The 18,455-nt window shown below is 51.1% G+C and overlaps 2 protein-coding genes across 2 annotated transcripts in view; one reads left to right on the top strand and one right to left on the bottom strand.

Moving 5' to 3' along the window:
* Positions 1-5,052, bottom strand: part of obsl1a (obscurin like cytoskeletal adaptor 1a) — an 80,822-nt gene extending 75,770 nt beyond the window's left edge. Inside the window, 1 exon segment of the mRNA XM_080199289.1 lies at positions 4,865-5,052. The gene's annotated coding sequence lies outside the window, so the exon portion shown is untranslated.
* A 4,219-nt stretch (positions 5,053-9,271) lies between these two features.
* inha (inhibin subunit alpha) lies at positions 9,272-16,626 on the top strand. Its single transcript, XM_080199287.1, has 3 exons — positions 9,272-9,338; positions 11,027-11,323; positions 15,780-16,626. Exons 1-3 carry the CDS (start codon positions 9,272-9,274, stop codon positions 16,502-16,504), a joined length of 1,089 nt encoding a protein of 362 aa, XP_080055413.1. The 3' UTR covers positions 16,505-16,626.
* Positions 16,627-18,455: the final 1,829 nt, after the last annotated feature.

Below are 18,455 nucleotides of genomic sequence, written 5' to 3'. Positions count from 1 at the left end.
TCAGTGACTATCGCTGATTGCTGTGCAGACACATGGATTTGGGCCGGTGTCTGTGGGAGTTTGCGCATTCTCCCCGTGCTTGCGTGGGTTTTCTCCGGGTGCTCCGGTTTCCTCCCACACCCCAAAGATGTGCTGTTAGGCTGATTGGCAGGAATAAATTGTCCCTAAATCAGTTTCCCTCAATCTGGATGGCCATAAAACATTAGACAAGGGTCGTGGGTGGAGAGGGGGACTGGTGGTGTTGAGATGGCGGCGAGGGCTCGTTGGGCCAAAGGGCCTGTTCCCCGGGCTGATTTTGTTCTTTGTTCTTTGTCCTTTGTATAATGAATGGTTTAAGTCCCCTCTATTCCTGGGGCAATCCAGCATTTCTGTGCTAATTTCAGATTCCCATCATCCACAGTATTTTGCTTTTACCCAAAGATATAAGTGCCTGGTATGGTAACTATTGCTGGATATTCCCAAAGTTGTTAAACGCCTAAAGGACTTTTGTTTTGGTGCGGTGGGGGAGGGAGTGGGGGGGAGGTTTTGTTCTGAAGATAGGGAAGCAGGGAGATTTGGGACTCTGAAAATTGAAGGATACTGGGCGGGATTTTCTGGCCATACTAATCACAATGCATGTCCGTGTCCTGCCCGCTGTGATTCCCATGGAGAACGAGATGGGGAAACTCCATTGATTGTGTATATCTATTAATGTAGTTCGGTGTCTTTCTAGTAGATAAACAATATTCATGACAAAAGCATCTGGGACATCCTTCTCAGATCTTCACATCTATCCATACAATTTTGATTTGATTTGACTTATTGTCACGTGTAATAGTATACAGTGAAAAGAATTGTTTCTTGCACTTTATACAGACAAAGCATACTGTTCATAGAGAAGGAAAGGAGAGAGTGCAGAATGTAGTGTTACAGTCATAGCTAGGGTATAGAGAAGGATCAACTTAATGCGAGGTAGGTCCATTCAAAAGTCTGATGGAAGAAATGGCAAATGGAATTTAATGTTGGCAAGTGCGAGGTGGTTCACTTTGGTAGGAATAATGGTAGGAAGGACTATTACTTACGTGGCGAAAAACTGCAGCAGGTGACGGTACAGAGGGACCTCGGGGTCCTTGTGCATGAGTCGCAAAAACCCAGCTTGCAGGTGCAGCAGGTGGTCAGGAAGGCGAATGGGATGCTGGCCTTCATAGCGAGGGGGATTGGATATAAAAGTAGGGAGGTCTCGCTGCAGCTGTATAGGGCATTGGTGAGGCCGCAGCTGGAGTACTGTGTGCAGTTTTGGTCGCCGTACTTACGCAAGGATATTTTGGCCTTGGAGGGAGTGCAGAGGAGGTTTACTAGGCTGATGCCGGAGTTGAGGGGGTTGAGCTATGAGGAGAGGCTGAATAAACTAGGCTTGTACTCGTTAGAGTTTAGAAGAATGAGGGGAGATCTCATTGAGACATATAAGATGATGAATGGGATGGATAGGATAGAGGTGGAGAGACTCTTCCCGCTCAGAAAGGACAGTAGGACTAGGGGGCACAGCCTCAAGATAAAGGGGAGGCGGTTTAGAATGGAGTTGAGGAGGAACTTCTTCACTCAAAGGGTGGTGAATCTCTGGAATTCTCTGCCCGTTGAGGTGGTGGAGGCTGCCTCGCTAAATATTTTTAAGACGCGGGTTGATGGGTTTTTGATAAGCGAGGGGATTAAGGGTTATGGGGAGAGGGCGGGAATGTGGAACTGAGACATGACAGATCAGCCATGATCTTATTGAATGGCGGGGCAGGCTCGAAGGGCTAGATGGCCTACTCCTGCTCCTATTTCTTATGTTCTTATGTTCTTATTAGAAGCTGTTATTGAGTCGGTTGGTGCGTGACCTCAGACTTTTGTATCTTTTCCCCAACGGAAGAGGGTGGAAGAGAGAATGTCCGAGTGCGTGAGATCCTGAATTATGCTGGCTGCTTTGCCAAGGCAGGGGGATGTGCAGACAGATCCCAGCAATGGATGGGACATTATACCAACAGTCTCATGCCATATAAAATTCCAACAGGGCTGGATTGACTGGGTGCAGGATGGAATCCTACACTGCAGAAGGAGGCCATTTGGCCCATTGAATCTTTACCGACCACAACCCCACTCAGGCCCTATCCCCATAACCCCATGCATTTACCCTAGCCAGTCCCCCTGATACTGAGGGACAACTGAGCATGGCCAATTCACCTAACCCCCACATCTTTGGATGGTGTTTTCTCTGACTGGAAGCAGATACAATAGCAACGTTTAAGAGGCATCTTGACAGATACATGAATAGGCAGCGAGTAGAGGGATACAGACCACGGGGAGGCAAAGGGTCTTTAGTTTAGAAAGTCATGTGTCAGTGCAGGCTTGATGGGCCGAGGGGCCTGATCCTCTGCTATACTGTTCTTTGTTCTTTGTCATAGGTAGCTCTGGCTTTGTTTGTCCTATGTTTGCCCTCCATGGGATTGTTATTCGACTGAACCCAAACCACATCCTCTTTAAAGACAATCCCCCTGCCCTGTTACAGTTCTTCCTGTCAATCTGGAATTCCAATTCACCCAGAGTAGATCCAGTCTCAACCCACTCAACTTCAGCATCCTCCACATTTCTCCTTGATCTTCTCCCAGGGCTAGTCTAAATGTTATGATCACGTTTCCCCGAATATTTCTCTCCTGACACCTGATCCACATCACCCGCGACATTCCCAGGAATCCTTCCTCATCGGGCACGGAACCAAACTGACCTCTCACAGTCCAAAGATGTGCAGGTGAGGTGGATTGGCCATGATCAGTAAGTGGGGTTACAGCGGTAGGCTGAGGAATGTGGACCCAGGCAGGGCGCTCCTTCAGAGGGTGGGTGCAGACTCGATGGACCGAATGGCCTCATTCTGCACTTGTAGGATTTCTACGGCTCCAAGGAAGTTCTCTTGAACAGGTTCAAGAAAAGAACCTCTGCCTTTTACACGGTGACAATCCCAGACTTGGACTAGCGACAATCAGCATCTCAAAGATAAGGAGAGATCAGGCTGGACAAGATCCTTCAAATCCGTCAGCAAGAAAGATGGCTCAACACAATGTCCTCCCCCACATCAACCCACCCAGCATCAAGGCAGCTCCATTGGGAGGGGCACGTGGCTCACATCCATGACACTGAACACCCAGAGCAACTGCTCCACTCGACTGCAGTGGCAGGCTCTCAGCGGGAAAGTGGGAATACCTTAAGGACGTTCTCAAAACATTCCCAAAGAGGTTAAACATTCCCATCGACTCATGGGAGAGCCTGGCTTGTGACCGACCCAAATGGAGAAGATTCATTCAGAATGGCACCAAATATATTGTGGAGATGCCGGCGTTGGACTGGGGTAAACACAGTAAGAAGTCTCACAACACCAGGTTAAAGTCCAACAGGTTTATTTGATAGTAAACACACTCACTTGACGAAGGGGCAAACCTCGAAAGCTTGTGGGTTTACTATCAAATAAACTGGTTGGACTTTAACCTGGTGTTGTGAGACTTCTTACCAAATATATTGACAGACGTCATAACAAACATCCACGGTGGCACAGTGGGTTGGCACTGCTGCCTCACAGTGCCAGGGACCCGGGTTCAATTCCCGGCCTGGGTCACTGTCTGTGTGGAATCTGCACGTTCTCCCCATGTCTGCGTGGGTTTCCTCCGGGTGCTCCGGTTTCCTCCTGCAGTCTGGCACATATGCTGGTTAGGTAGATTGGCCATGCTAAATTCTCCCTCAGTGTACCCAAACAGGTGCCCGAGTGTGGCAACTAGTGGATTTTCACACTCACTTCATTGTGGCGTTAATAGAATCATAGAATCCCTACAGTGCAGAAAGAAGCCCTTCGGCCCATCGAGTCTGCACCGAACACAATCCCACCCAGGCCCTACCCCCCCCCGTATACCCACTAATCCCTCTAACCTACGCATCCCTGGACTCTAAGGGGCAATTTCTTAGCCTGGCCAATCAACCTAACCCACACATCTTTGGACTGTGGGAGGAAACCGGAGCACCCAGAGGTCAGCCTTACTTGTGACACTAATGAATAAACTTAAAGAGGTGAAGTTGAGGCATTGGAGGGAGCATACAAACCTCCAAATAACCCATTCAGCCAACCGTTAGCACATCACCCGTCTCCCTGCGACAGATTCTTTAAATGGCACAGGATAAAAGCAAATTACTGCAGATCCTGGAACCTGGAATCAGAGGAGGAAGTGCTGGAAAATCGCAGCGGCTTTGTCAAAGGGTCATCGAGACTCGAAACGTCAGCTCTTTTCTCTCCTTACAGATGCTGCCAGACCCGCTGAGATTTTCCAGCATTTTCTCTTTTGATTGCACAGGTTGGATTTTAACCATCCCAGAACCAGGAGTGGGAGCGAGTCCTCTTCGATGTTCAGGGACCGTCCAGGAGGAGGAGAAGGAGATCCCATAAGAACATAAGAAATAGGAGCAGGAGTAGGCCATCCAGCCCTTCGAGCCTGCCCCGCCATTCAATAAGATCATGGCTGATCTGTCGTGGCTCAGTTCCACATTCCCGCCCTCTCCCCATAACCCTTAATCCCCTCGCTTATCAAAAACCCATCAACCCGCGTCTTAAATATATTTAAATATATATATCCCGGACTGGGTTCGGATAGGTTGAGACGTACAGAATTCCTGACAGTATCCCGGGCGCAGTCTGACCAGGGCTTTGTAACACTGCAGTATGAAATCTATCTAATACGATATCACTCATTACCCAAAAACATTAAAGCCATTTGATATCCCAATTAGAATTCCAACCCCCTCTTAAAGATCTTCACTGCTACTTGCCTTCCACAGAACAGAATGAAACAATCCAGGATATTTTACTCACCAGCCAGTTAGCCGAGGGTTCGGGGACAGTCACAGAGCAGTTTGTTTTCCCTCAGAGTTCTCTCCAACCTTCTGTGAAGCTTATTTCTTAAGCTTTCCTCCCCATGAGTCAGAGTGTTAACAGTGTGCACTCCCGTCCCACAGGAATAGCCCCTCTCAGCAACAAGACTATTTTAAGCTCTGCGTGTCTCCCCCCCCCAACCCCCCCAGTTCCCCTCAGCCGGTCCGTGTCGCTCTCTGCCCTCCCGCACTGCTCTGCAGGTCATTGTTTGAAGGAGCTTGGGTTTGTTCAGCTGTTTTACCTCCTAAAATATCCCCTGCCGCTGATAAAGTTGGACTGATGGGTGACAGTGAGGGGTGGGGGGGGGGGGAGGGGGGGGGGGGGGGCGGTGGTGGTGCCGTCAGGAGGGAGTTGTGTTGGGTGGTTGGGGGGGGGATGAACAACTTTCATTGACTGGGCAGCTTAAGTTGGCTGTTGTTAGTGTGCCAGCATGAGGAGAGGTGGAAGGGGGCATGAGTGAGTGCCTGAGTTGGAAGCCCCTTATCTGTGTCGTGGCAGGAATTCAGAATTAGTCATTAGGATAGGGAGGGGAGGGGAGGGGGACAAAGTGGTATGTGACTGCATTTGAGTGACACTAAGGATCTGTGCTTCCTCAGCCAAGCAATGGGGGGGTTGGGAGAAGCCGGGAGGGAGGCTGATGGAATTCGATGGATCCAAACTGCCTTGATATTTGATACACAGCAGCTGAGGGAGATGAGACTGGTTAGAGTTAGAGGCAAGGAACAGAGAGCAAGGGAGAGAGAGCAAGCTCTGAATTTATATAGCACCTTTCACTGTTTCAGAATATCCCAAAGTGCTTTACAGCCACTTCTGAAGTGTAGTTTTTTATTATTATTTATTCTTAGGACATGGGTGTCACTGGCTGGCCAGCCTTTATTGTCATGATGCGGAGATGCTGGCGTTGGACTGGCGTTAACACAGTAAAAAGTCTGACAACACCAGGTTTTAGTCCAACCGATTTATTTGATAATAGACTCACAAGCTTTCAGGGTTAGTCCCTTCGTCAGGTGACGAAGTTCTTCACCTGACGAAGGGACTAACCCCGAAAGCTTGTGAATCTATTATCAAATAAATCGGTTGGACTAAAACCTGGTGTTGTCAGACTTTTTAACAGCATTTATTGCCCATCCCTCATTGCCAGAGGGCAGTTCAGGTTCGACCACATTGCCGTGGCTCTGGAGTCCCAGCTAGGCCAGACCGGGTGAGGATTCCCTTCCCAGAAAGGACAGAACGTTTATTCATTAGTCGCAAGTCAGGCTTCCATTAACACTGCAACGAAGTTACTGTGAAATTCCCCTAGTCGCCACACTCCAGCGCCTGTTTGGGTCAACGCACCCCTAACCAGCACGTCTCTCGGACTGGGGAGGAAATCCGAGCACCCGGAGGAAACCCACACAGACGCGGGGAGAACGTGCAAGCTCCGGACGGACGCTGATCCGAGCCGGGAATCGAACCAGGGCCCCTGGCGCTGTGAGGCAGCAGTGTGAGCCACCGTCCGCCCCGGCCTACCTGTTGGCCTACACTGGTATCTCCTCCCGCTGACACGCTAACAACAGGCCGTGAGCCACCTATCAGGGGAAGTTCTTGACGATGCCTTCTGGAATATTCCCCTCACTCGAGCGGGGGCATGTTAGACATTCCATGTGACGCCTCACTGAGTGACTGGAGGATAACAGTGAGTTAAATCCTCTCTCTCTCTCTCTATATATATGTAAAACAACATTTATCACCAAGGCGCTGATCTCTCCCGATGATGTCACTCTTCTGGAAGTATCCGTCGGCTCTGTGTGAAATTGCTGACTTGCTGACAGCTCTGTTTACGCTCCCGCTGAGATACTTGACAGTGGGAGCCACCCTGCATTGGCGATGGACCACACTCTATACTGGTGACAAAGCCTGGCTGCATTGAGAAGGTTCTGGAAAATAACGGAAGGGCGTACCCTGAGATGCAGTTTGGGGACCTCCACGTGCGACTCCGGCCCCTTTGTGTGGCAGCCCGGTGTCTATAGGCCGGAGATCTTATCGCTGTCAGAGGGTGGTAGGGTGGGATTTACCAGCCCACTTGCCCCAAGACTGGAAAATCCTGCCCAAGGTCAACGGATCTTTGCAACGACTCCCATGCCTGGCGGGACAGGAAAATCCCGTCAATAGAACCACAGAGCCATACAGCATGGAAACAGGCCCTTCGGCCCAGCCAGTCCATGCTGGCAATGGTGTCCTCCCAGCTCATCCCAATTCCCACATTTATCCTTAAACTACACACACACACTGTAGGCAGTGTCAATACAGTAGGTCAGAATGTTGTGGGTCCAAACTCCGCCACCCCCCTGCAGAAACCTAAGCACAAGGTCCAGGCCTGTCTTACTAGTGCAGCACTGAGGGAGTGCCGCACTGTCAGAGGGTCAGTGCTGAGGGAGTGCCGCACTGTCAGAGGGTCAGTGCTGAGGGAGTGCCGCACTGTCAGAGGGTCGGTGCTGAGGGAGTGCCGCACTGTCAGAGGGTCAGTACTGAGGGAGTGCCGCACTGTCAGAGGGTCAGTACTGAGGGAGTGCCGCACTGTCAGAGGGTCAGTGCTGAGGGAGTGCCGCACTGTCAGAGGGTCAGTACTGAGGGAGTGCCGCACTGTCAGAGGGTCAGTACTGAGGGAGTGCCGCACTGTCAGAGGGTCAGTGCTGAGGGAGTGCCACACTGTCAGAGGGTCAGTGCTGAGGGACTGCCGCACTGTCAGAGGGTCAGTACTGAGGGAGTGCCGCACTGTCAGAGGGTCAGTGCTGAGGGAGTGCCGCACTGTCAGAGGGTCAGTACTGAGGGAGTGCCGCACTGTCAGAGGGTCAGTACTGAGGGAGTGTCACGCTGTCAGAGGGTCAATACTGAGGGAGTGCCGCACTGTCAGAGGGTCAGTACTGAGGGAGTGCCGCACTGTCAGAGGGTCGGTGCTGAGGGAGTGCCGCACTGTCAGAGGGTCAGTACTGAGGGAGTGCCGCACTGTCAGAGGGTCAGTACTGAGGGAGTGTCACGCTGTCAGAGGGTCAGTGCTGAGGGAGTGCCGCACTGTCAGAGGGTCAGTACTGAGGGAGTGCCGCACTGTCAGAGGGTCAGTACTGAGGGAGTGCCGCACTGTCAGAGGGTCAGTACTGAGGGAGTGCCGCACTGTCAGAGGGTCGGTGCTGAGGGAGTGCCGCACTGTCAGAGGGTCAGTACTGAGGGAGTGCCGCACTGTCAGAGGGTCAGTGCTGAGGGAGTGCCGCACTGTCAGAGGGTCAGTACTGAGGGAGTGCCGCACTGTCAGAGGGTCAGTACTGAGGGAGCGTCACGCTGTCAGAGGGTCAGTGCTGAGGGAGTGCCGCACTGTCAGAGGGTCAGTACTGAGGGAGTGCCGCACTGTCAGAGGGTCAGTACTGAGGGAGTGTCACGCTGTCAGAGGGTCAGTGCTGAGGGAGTGCCGCACTGTCAGAGGGTCAGTACTGAGGGAGTGCCGCACTGTCAGAGGGTCAGTACTGAGGGAGTGCCGCACTGTCAGAGGGTCAGTACTGAGGGAGTGCCGCACTGTCAGAGGGTCAGTGCTGAGGGAGTGCTGCACTGTCAGAGGGTCAGTGCTGAGGGGGTGCCGCACTGTCTGAGGGTCAGTGCTGAGGGAGTGCTGCACTGTCAGAGGGTCAGTACTGAGGGAGTGCCGCACTGTCAGAGGGTCAGTGCTGAGGGAGTGCTGCACTGTCAGAGGGTCAGTGCTGAGGGAGTGCCGCACTGTCAGAGGGTCAGTACTGAGGGAGTGCCGCACTGTCAGAGGGTCAGTGCTGAGGGAGTGCCGCACTGTCAGAGGGTCAGTACTGAGGGAGTGCCGCACTGTCAGAGGGTCAGTACTGAGGGAGTGCCGCACTGTCAGAGGGTCAGTACTGAGGGAGTGCCGCACTGTCAGAGGGTCAGTACTGAGGGAGTGCCGCACTGTCAGAGGGTCAGTACTGAGGGAGTGCCGCACTGTCAGAGGGTCAGTGCTGAGGGAGTGCCGCACTGTCAGAGGGTCAGTGCTGAGGGAGTGCCGCACTGTCAGAGGGTCAGTGCTGAGGGAGTGCCGCACTGTCAGAGGGTCAGTGCTGAGGGAGTGCCGCACTGTCAGAGGGTCAGTGCTGAGGGAGTGCCGCACTGTCAGAGGGTCAGTACTGAGGGAGTGCCGCACTGTCAGAGGGTCAGTGCTGAGGGAGTGCCGCACTGTCAGAGGGTCAGTGCTGAGGGAGTGCCGCACTGTCAGAGGGTCAGTACTGAGGGAGTGCTGCACTGTCAGAGGGTCAGTACTGAGGGAGTGCCGCACTGTCAGAGGGTCAGTACTGAGGGAGTGCCGCACTGTCAACCATGAGGAACCAAGACTCCGTCTGCCCTCTCCAATGGGCATCAAAGGTGCCACAATGCTATGTTGAAGGTAAGGAGATTTCTCCTTTGTGTCCTGACCAATATTTGTCCCTCAACTAAACTCTCTCGTGCAAACTTTCCACCGCATTTCCTACAATGACTTCATTTCACATCATTGGCTGTAACAAGCTGTAGGATTATGCTGAGGATGTGAAAGGTGCTATAGAAATGTGAATGCAGTATCTGTCCAAAACAAACCCAACTGGCCTTCTCTCCTTCCCCACTCCAGGCTAACAAAAGGGGTGAGGGGGATGGTCAGCTAAAGGCATGACGTGGCCGACAGAGGGAACCTCACCCCTTGCCAGAGCAGTGTGGAGGCCTCACCCTGTGATAGCGGAGTGGAGGCCCCACACTGTGAGAGTGGTGTGGAGGTGCATCCCAGTCAGTGAGGAGTTGCTTTGCCCCATTCCCTCTCTCTCTCTCTCTCTCTCTCTGAAATTTTTATTTGGGTTGCAATCACTGGGACACAGCAACCTCTTTACTCCTGGGTCCAAAACAAGAAATTCCACAGATACAGCTTTGTGTTTCTGAGATGAGATAGCACAGGACTAGAACGGAGGGAGTTGCGTCATTGCTCTGACTACAATCGTACAGGATGTACCCAATGTCACTAGACTATCAGGGCTCTGATAGTGAGTGGCCAGTCAGCTCTCTCACACTGAACTGCGGCTCAGCTGAGGAGAGAGACAAAGGGCAGCTAGGTCAAGGGGCCGGACACTGACCAATACCTTCAGGGTGAATGACAAGAGTCTCCTTCCACGTGAACATTTGAGGACGTGTCGATTTACTGGGGCTGTTGGAATTCTAAAGACTATAATACGAGGCCGTTGTTATCCCTCTCTCTTGTCTAAGTCTGTATCTGTGCTCAGTTGTGTCTCTGTCTCATTCTGTCCGCTCTTTGTGACTGTCCCATTGTCTTTCCAACTCTAAGTCCCCATTGCTATATTCCATCTTTGTTTCTGGGCCCTTGTGCCTGTCTCTCTGATTCCTTCACTTACTCCCAGTCTTTACCTATCCCTCTCACCCTCAGTGTAAATCTGGCAGCCTATCTCTCTCACATTCTCATTCAGTGTCACATTTTGTCTCATTCTCTGTCTCGTTTTCTCTGAATCTCAGTGTGAGTACATCTCTGTCTGCTTCTCCCCCCATACTCACCCAGTCTCATTTTCCCTCTCACTGCCTGCTGTTTGCTTTCTCTCTCACTCTGTCTCTCCCTGTCTGTCTCTCTCGCTGTCTCTCAGACTCTCTCACACTTTTTTTTTACCACTTTCTCTCTCTATAAATATCTTTCTTTGCCTGTGCTTCACTCTTTGGATCTTTGTTCTGTCTCATTTTCTCTCTCTCTCTGTTTTTCTCTCTCTCACTCACTCTGCCTCTCTCTTTCTCTGTGTATCTCTCTGTCTCTCCCACTTTCTGTCTCTCTGTCCCTCTCTTTCTGTCTCCCCCATTTTCTGTCTCTCTCTCTGTCTCTCTCTCTGTGTGTCTCTCTTGCTCTATGTTTCTGTCTTACTTTACCTCTCTGCACCCTATTCTCCCCTCTCTCATCATCTCTCTCATCCTGTGTGCCTGTGTACCTCCTACCCTCCTATCCTGATACTCTTCATTCCCTCCCTTTATCTCTCTCTCTTTCTCTGTCTCTCTCTCCCACTCTCTCGATGTCTGGGCTACTCATTTCTCAGAGGGTTTCTGTGATGCCAGTGCCCCGGGTTACGCTGGTCGTGGCGCTGCTGATTTGGCAGTTCCTGGTCTCTGCGCTGGGAGGTTCCTGCTCAATGCACAGTCTCAGCCAGGATGCAATCATTACCACCGTGCAGGAGAAGATTCTGCAGAGCCTGGGACTAACTGAACCTCCGCATAGCTACAACGCAACCAACCAGGAGCTGCGCAATCCATTCAAGAGGGACAGACTGGCGCGACGCATCACCCGGTGGATTGGCCACCAAAAATCCGACAAGGACGATGAGAAATCGAATGTCATTTCGTTCCCGATGGCCTGTAAGATTCACCCTTCTTTCTGTAAACTTGTTGATTAAAGTTGATTAGTGTCACAAGTAAGGCTGACATTAACACTGTAAGGAAGTTACTGTGAAAATCTCCTAGTCCCACACTCGGGCACCTGTTTGGGTCAATGCACCCTAACCAGCACGTCTTTTGGACTGTGGGAGGAAACCGGAGCACCCGGAGGAAACCCACGCAGACACAGGGAGAATGTGCAGATTCTAAATGGGAAAATGGAAAAATGTTTAGGAAATCAGAAGCACAAAGGGACTTGGGAGTTATTGTTCAAGATTCTCTTAAGGTTAGTGTGCGGGTTCAGTCGGCAGTTAGGAAGGCAAATGCAATGTTAGCATTCATGTCAAGAGGGTTAGAATACAAGAGCAGGGATGGACTTCTGAGGCTGTATAAGGCTCTGGTCAGACCCCATTTGGAGTATTGTGAGCAGTTTTGGGCTCTGTATCTAAGGAAGGATGTGCTGGCCTTGGAAAGGGTCCAGAGGGGATTCACAAGAATGATCCCTGGTGTGAAGAGCTTGTCGTATAAGAAACAGTTGAAGACTCTTGGTCTGGAGTTAGAAGGATGAGAGGGGGATCTTATTGAAACTTACAGGATACTGAGTGGACGTGGAGAGGATGTTTCCACTAGTAGGAAAAACTAGAACCAGAGGGCACAACCTCAGGCTAAAGGGACGATCCTTTAAAACAGAGATGAGGAGGAATTTCTTCAGCCAGAGAGAGTGGGGAATCTGTGGAACTCTTTGCCACAGAAGGCTGTGGAGACCTTTGAGTGTCTTTAAGACAGAGATAGATAGGTTCTTGATTAATAGGGGGATCAGGGGTTATGGGGAAAAGGCAGGAGAATGGGGATGAGAAAAATATCAGCCATGATTGAATGGCAGAGCAGATTTGATGGGCCGAATGGCCTAATTCTGCTCCAATGTCTTATGGACTCTACGCAGAAATTAATCCAAGCCAGGAATTGAACCCAGGCCCCTGGCACTGTGAGGCAGCAGTGTTAACTACTGTGCTACCATCCACTGTGCTGTTTTCTATATAAAAGAAAGAAATACTTGCTTTTAGCACCTTCCACAACCCCAGGTTCATATGAAACACTGCAAAGCCAGTAAAGAACTTTCTAAACTTCACTGACTGTTACATAGAAACGTAGAAGATAGGAGGAGGAGGCCACTCAGCCCATCGAGCCTGCTCCACCGTTCATCACCGTCATGACTGATCGTCCAACTCAATAGCCTAATCCCGCTTTCTCCCCAAAACCTTCGATCCCATTGATCCTAACCGAGTCAATCTCTCCTCATACATCAGCCCCACCATCCCCTGGTAATCCCTTCGCTGCAATCCCTCGAGAACAAGAACATCCTTCCTCAGAAAAGGAGACCCAAACTGCTCACCACACGCCAGGTGTGGCCTCACCTGTAATAATTGCAACAACACGCCCCTGCTCCAGTACTCGAACCCTCTCGCAATGTGGTAACAACTGCGCACAGCAAGATCCCACACAGAGCAGCGCGCTAATGACCGATAATGGTGATGATGGCCAGGGGCCCGGGGGAACTTCCTGATTAACACAGAATATAAAAAACTACAGCACAAACAGGCCCTTCGGCCCACAAGTTGCACCAATCATATCCATACCTACCAGGCCTATCTATAACCCTCAATCCCATTAGACCCCATGTACTCATCCAGAAGTCTTTTAAAAGACCCCAGCGAGTTCGCCTCCACCACCACCTACGGCAGCCGATTCCACTCACTCACCACCCTCTGAGTGAAAAACTTACCCCTAACATCTCCTCTGTACCTGCTCCCCAGCACCTTAAACCTGTGTCCTCTCATAGCGACCATTTCAGCCCTGGGAAATAGCCTCCGAGAATCCACCCGATCTTCATAGCGAGGGGGATTGAATATAAAAGTAGGGAGGTCTTGCTGCAGCTGTATAGGGCATTGGTGAGGCCGCAGCTGGAGTACTGTGTGCAGTTTTGGGCGCCGCACCTGCGCAAGGATATTTTGGCCTTGGAGGGAGTGCAGAGGAGGTTTACTAGGCTGATACCGGAGTTGAGGGGGTTGAGCTATGAGGAGAGGCTGAATAAACTAGGCTTGTACTCGTTAGAGTTTAGAAGAATGAGGGGAGATCTCATTGAGACGTATAAGATGATGAATGGGATGGATAGGATAGAGGTGGAGAGACTCTTCCTGCTCAAAAAAGACAGTAGGACTAGGGGGCACAGCCTCAAGATAAAGGGGGGGCGGTTTAGAATGGAGTTGAGGAGGAACTTCTTCACTCAAAGGGTGGTGAATCTCTGGAATTCTCTGCCCGTTGAAGTGGTGGAGGCTGCCTCGCTAAATATTTTTAAGAAGCGGGTTGATGGGTTTTTGATAAGAGAGGGGATTAAGGGTTATGGGGAGAGGGCGGGAAAGTGGAACTGAGCCACGACAGATCAGCCATGATCTTATTGAATGGCGGGGCAGGCTCGAAGGGCCAGATGGCCTACTCCTGCTCCTATTTCTTATGTTCTTATGTTCTTATATACCTCTCAACATCTTATAAACCTCTATCAGGTCGCCTCTCAACCTTCGTCTCTCCAGGGAGAAGAGACCCAGCTCCCTCAACCTGTCGATTCTTCTTCGAATCAGTTGCTGTGGGATCTCTGACATCCTCCAGTGAGGCAGCTGACAAGCTGAGCATTGCTTCTGAAGGAAAGCAGCTACGACAGTGCGGCACTCCCTCTGTATGGCAGGCTCAGCCCCGATCATCAGCGCCAGTGGCTCCCGAGCCCAAAACTGCCTGAGTGAAAGGTGAAATTATCACCCAGTGAGCAACAGCAGGCAAAGAGCACAGGGGGAGCTGACAGAGCACATTTGACACAATTGGCTCAAGTCTTTATTAAAGTAAATGAAGTTTACAGACAGCATGGAAACTTGGGTGGAAGTTTCGGGGGTTAGTAGAGTGGCAGGGTGGCACAGTGGTTAGCGCTGCTGCCTCACAGCGCCAGGGACCCGGGTTCGATTCCCGGCTCGGGTCATTACCTGTGAGGAGCCTGCGCATTCTCCCCGTGTCTGCATGGGTTTCCTCCCACAGTCCAAAGATGTGCAGGATGGGTGGATTGGCCGTGATACAATTCTCCCATTGCGGCTCGTCACTTTTCTGGGTGTGTCTGGCTAGGAGACGCATGCCCGCGGCCCTGTACCAGGAACGCACGTGCGTCTCCTGGAGCCGGGGAACAGTCACCGGTCAGAGTACGCCGGAAACCGGCGGGAAGGCAGGTATATCGTTTAAATCTGTTTTAAGTATGCTAATTAGGTAATTAACAGGGCCTTTCGGGGCCCTCCAAGGGATTGGGCGGGAGGGGGGTGCCCCCCCCCCCGGAGACAGGCACTCTGGCAGTGCCAGCCAGTACCCCCGGCACTGCACAAGGGGCAAAGTGTCCATGCCTAGGGTCCAGCTTGGCACCGCCTCCTTGGCACTGGGCAGTGCCAAGGAGGTGGGGCCTATTGTGGGCACGGCCTAGGTGCGATTGGTGGTGGTGGGGGCTCCCACTGCCACTCTGCATTGGGATCGGTCTGGGCTGGAGGGAGGGCAGTGATTGGGCGGGCCAGGGGAGGTGGGTGGCCTGTCAGGGGGCGGGGGTGGGAGGGGGGGGGGGGCGCCTGCTTCCCGGGGAGTCTGACCCCGGGGGAGTCAGCAGGTTGCAGGAGGGGGGGGTGGGGGGGGGAGAGGTGCCTGCCGGGGTGAAGGGGGTGGGGGAGGGGGGGGGGGGCGGTCACCACGGCTGGGTGCAGGGGGCTGGATATCAGAGTGGTCCACGCTGGGGGGGTAGGGGGGTCAGGGCTGGCCCGGGAATTGTTATGGGAGCCACGATCGGGCCATGGCGGGAGTTGGGGGGGGGGAGCTGGAGGGGCAGCGCTGCGGGGGTCTCAGGCTGACCGGCGATCGGGGAGACTGACAGGTCGGGACCACTGCGCGTTCGCAGTGTTCCAGAACTGTCAGACTCCGGCGTGAATATTCCTTGGATCCGGGGTTTCTGACGTAATTCCCGGCTTGGGGCACAGAGTGCGGAGATTCGGGTGAGGAACTGAACTGACAAAACAGTCGGGATTTAGAGCAGTTTTCCCACTCTTGGGAGAATCGTCCCCTTAGTGTCAGGGGGATTAGCAGGGTAAATACACGGGGTTATGGGTAGGTTTGATGTCGGTGCAGGCTTGATGGACTGAATGGCCTCCTTTCACACTGTAGGGGATTCTCTGATTGATTCGATGAGAGAGCCAACGAAATATTGAACTAAAATACAAATGGAACAGCAATGTGACAATCCACATTGGTCATTAACAAACAAAGACGGTGTGAATCTTTCTGTTTTCTCTGCAGTTTAAATTTAGTTTTAACCCTTTCCTCTCCATGTCCCCTCCCCCCCCACCCCACTCTCCTTTCATTACAGATCTCCTGTGTAATTTAGAGTATAACGGATTTATGAGGAACTTCAGTTACATCTTCCAGACCTCGTTGCATTCTCACCGCTGTGAGGTGATTGCCGCTGAGCTCTGGTTCTATGCTGGAGCCTACTTAACCCTCAGCGCTGACCCCCCCGCTGTGCTGTACTTCCACACCGAGTCTGGCAGCTTGGCCCGGGCAGCTGAGAGCATGGCGATCAAGGGGCTCTGGGTCATCTTCCACATCTCCGAGAACTTCCTCCCGTACATCTCGCACAAGATGCTGTTCCTGCAGGTCGAGTGCTTCAGGTGCCGGTGCCAGAAGGACGAGGTGAACCTGCCCTTCATCCTGTCCACCACCAGGGCCGCCAGGCGCTCCCGATCCAGGCGTGCGACCATCCCCTGGTCGCCCGCCTACATCAGCCTCCTGCAGAGGCCTCCGCCTCCCGAGCTGATCCACAATGATTGCCATCGCTCCTCTGTCAACATCTCCTTCGAGGAGCTGGGATGGAGCAACTGGATTGTCCAGCCCAGCAGCTTCACCTTCTACTACTGCAACGGCACCTGCTCCAACTCCAACTGCCTCACGTCCAGCCTCGGCTTCAAGGTCTGCTGTACTTCCGTCCCCGGAACAATGAAGCCCCTGAGAGTGAGGACAACTTCCGACAATGGTTACACCTTCAAATACGAGACTATCCCCAACATCATCATCGAGGAGTGTGCCTGCATTTAAATCCCCCTCCCAGAGTAGCTGGGTCACTCAAGAATATCTGAAACCCTCCACAAACTGGAGATTCATCTTGGGTAGAACTCAGGAAAAGAACCCTCATGAATAATAAAACGCATTCAATTCTCTCAGCGTGTTTGTTCTTTGTTAATTATAAAGTTGTTGGCATTTGGGAAAGGAAAGGAATACAATTAAGAATCATCCAATCAGCTTTCAAAGAGTCTGTGCCCTTTCCAGTTGGAGAAAACCCTGTGACTGGTGGCCATTGGGGGTAGAGATTTGAAGGGGGAAGCAGGCAATTGGAGGGTAGAGGTCACATGATAAAGCCCCAGGATTGTGAAAGTCACAGGGACATCAGCACACAAGGAGTAGACCACTCGGCCCATCAAACCTGCTCTGCCATCCAATACCACCATGGCTGACTTGTGGTTTCAACTCTATCTCCCGATCGCTCCCCGTATCCCTTAATTCCCCAAGAGACCAAAAATCTGCCTGTCCCAGCCTTAAGTATATTCAACGATGGAGCAACCGTAAAGCTCTGGGGTCGAGAATTCATAATTCCATTCAGGTGAAGTTATTTCTCCTTATCTCAGTCCTCAATGATTGGCCCCTTATCCTGAGATTGTGCGCCCGCATTTCAGATTCCCCGAACAGGGGTAACAATCTCTCAGTGTTAACTCTGTCAGGCCCCTTCAGAATCTTATCAGGTTCAATGAGTTTGCCTCTCATTCCTCTAAACTCTAGAGAATATCAACCCCTTATCATAGGACAACCCTCTTGTGCCGTGGATCAATCCAGTGAACCTTTGCTGGACTATCTCCAATGTCAGTATATCCTTCCTTAAAAGTGGAGACCAAAACTGCACACAATACTCCAGATGTAGTCTCATCAAAACCCTGCATAGCTATAACAAACTTCTTTACTCGAATACTCCAATCCTCTTGCAATGATGGTCAACATTGCCTTCCTAATTGCTTGCTGTACCTGAATACTAACTTTCTGTATCCTTGTACAAACACAGCCAGTTTCTTTGAAAATCAACACTTTGCCTTTTGGAAATCCAAGTATACCACATCTACTGGTTCCCCTTTATCTATCCTACTAGTTACATCCTTAAAAAACATTAATAAATTTGTGAAACATGATTTTCCTTCGTTAAAACCATTCTGGTTTATTCTAATCTCATCATACTTTTCTCAGTGCATCATTAAGACGTCCTTAATAATAGATTTAAGCATTTACATAACTGATGTCAGGCTAACTGGCCTGTAATTCATTGCTTTTATTCCTTCTTTATTAAAAAGTGGTGTATCATTTGCAAACTTACAAGTTAATAGGATCAGTGCCAAATCTAAACAACTTTGGGAAATGATAATGAACATATGTATTACACGTGTCAGCATTTACAGGGCATATCTTAGTTTCCAATTGTTAGTTTTAAGAAAATAAGAAATAGGAGCAGGAGTCGGCCATCTGGCCCCTCGAGCCTGCCCCGCCATTCAATAAAATCATGGCTGATCTTTTTGTGGACTCAGCTCCACTTACCCACCCACTCCCCAGAACCTTAATTCCTTTACTGTTCAAAAATGTGTCTTTGCCTTAAAAACATTCAATGAGGGACCCTCAACTGCTTCACAGGGCAGGGAATTCCACAGATTCACAACCCTTTGGGTGAAGAAGTTCCTCCACAACTCAGTCCTAAATCTGCTCCCCCTTATTTTGAGGTTATGCCCCTGGTTCTAGTTTCACCCGCCAGTGGAAACAACCTCCCTGCTTCTATCTTATCTATTCCCTTCATAATCTTATTGGTTTCCATAAGATCTACTCTCATTCTTCTGAATTCCAATGAGTATAGCCCCAGTTTACTCAGTCTCTCCTCATAAGCCAACCCTCTCAACTCCGGAATCAACCTAGTGAATCTCCTCTGCACCCCCTCCAGTGCCAGTATATCCTTTCT

The sequence above is a fragment of the Carcharhinus amblyrhynchos genome, chromosome 11 (genome assembly GCF_965287045.1).
Source record: "Carcharhinus amblyrhynchos chromosome 11, sCarAmb.v2.hapA, whole genome shotgun sequence".
NCBI classification, from domain to species: Eukaryota; Metazoa; Chordata; class Chondrichthyes; order Carcharhiniformes; family Carcharhinidae; genus Carcharhinus; species Carcharhinus amblyrhynchos.
The sequence above is the reverse complement of the archived record's forward strand: the minus strand, read 5'-3'. Positions and strand labels throughout refer to the sequence as shown.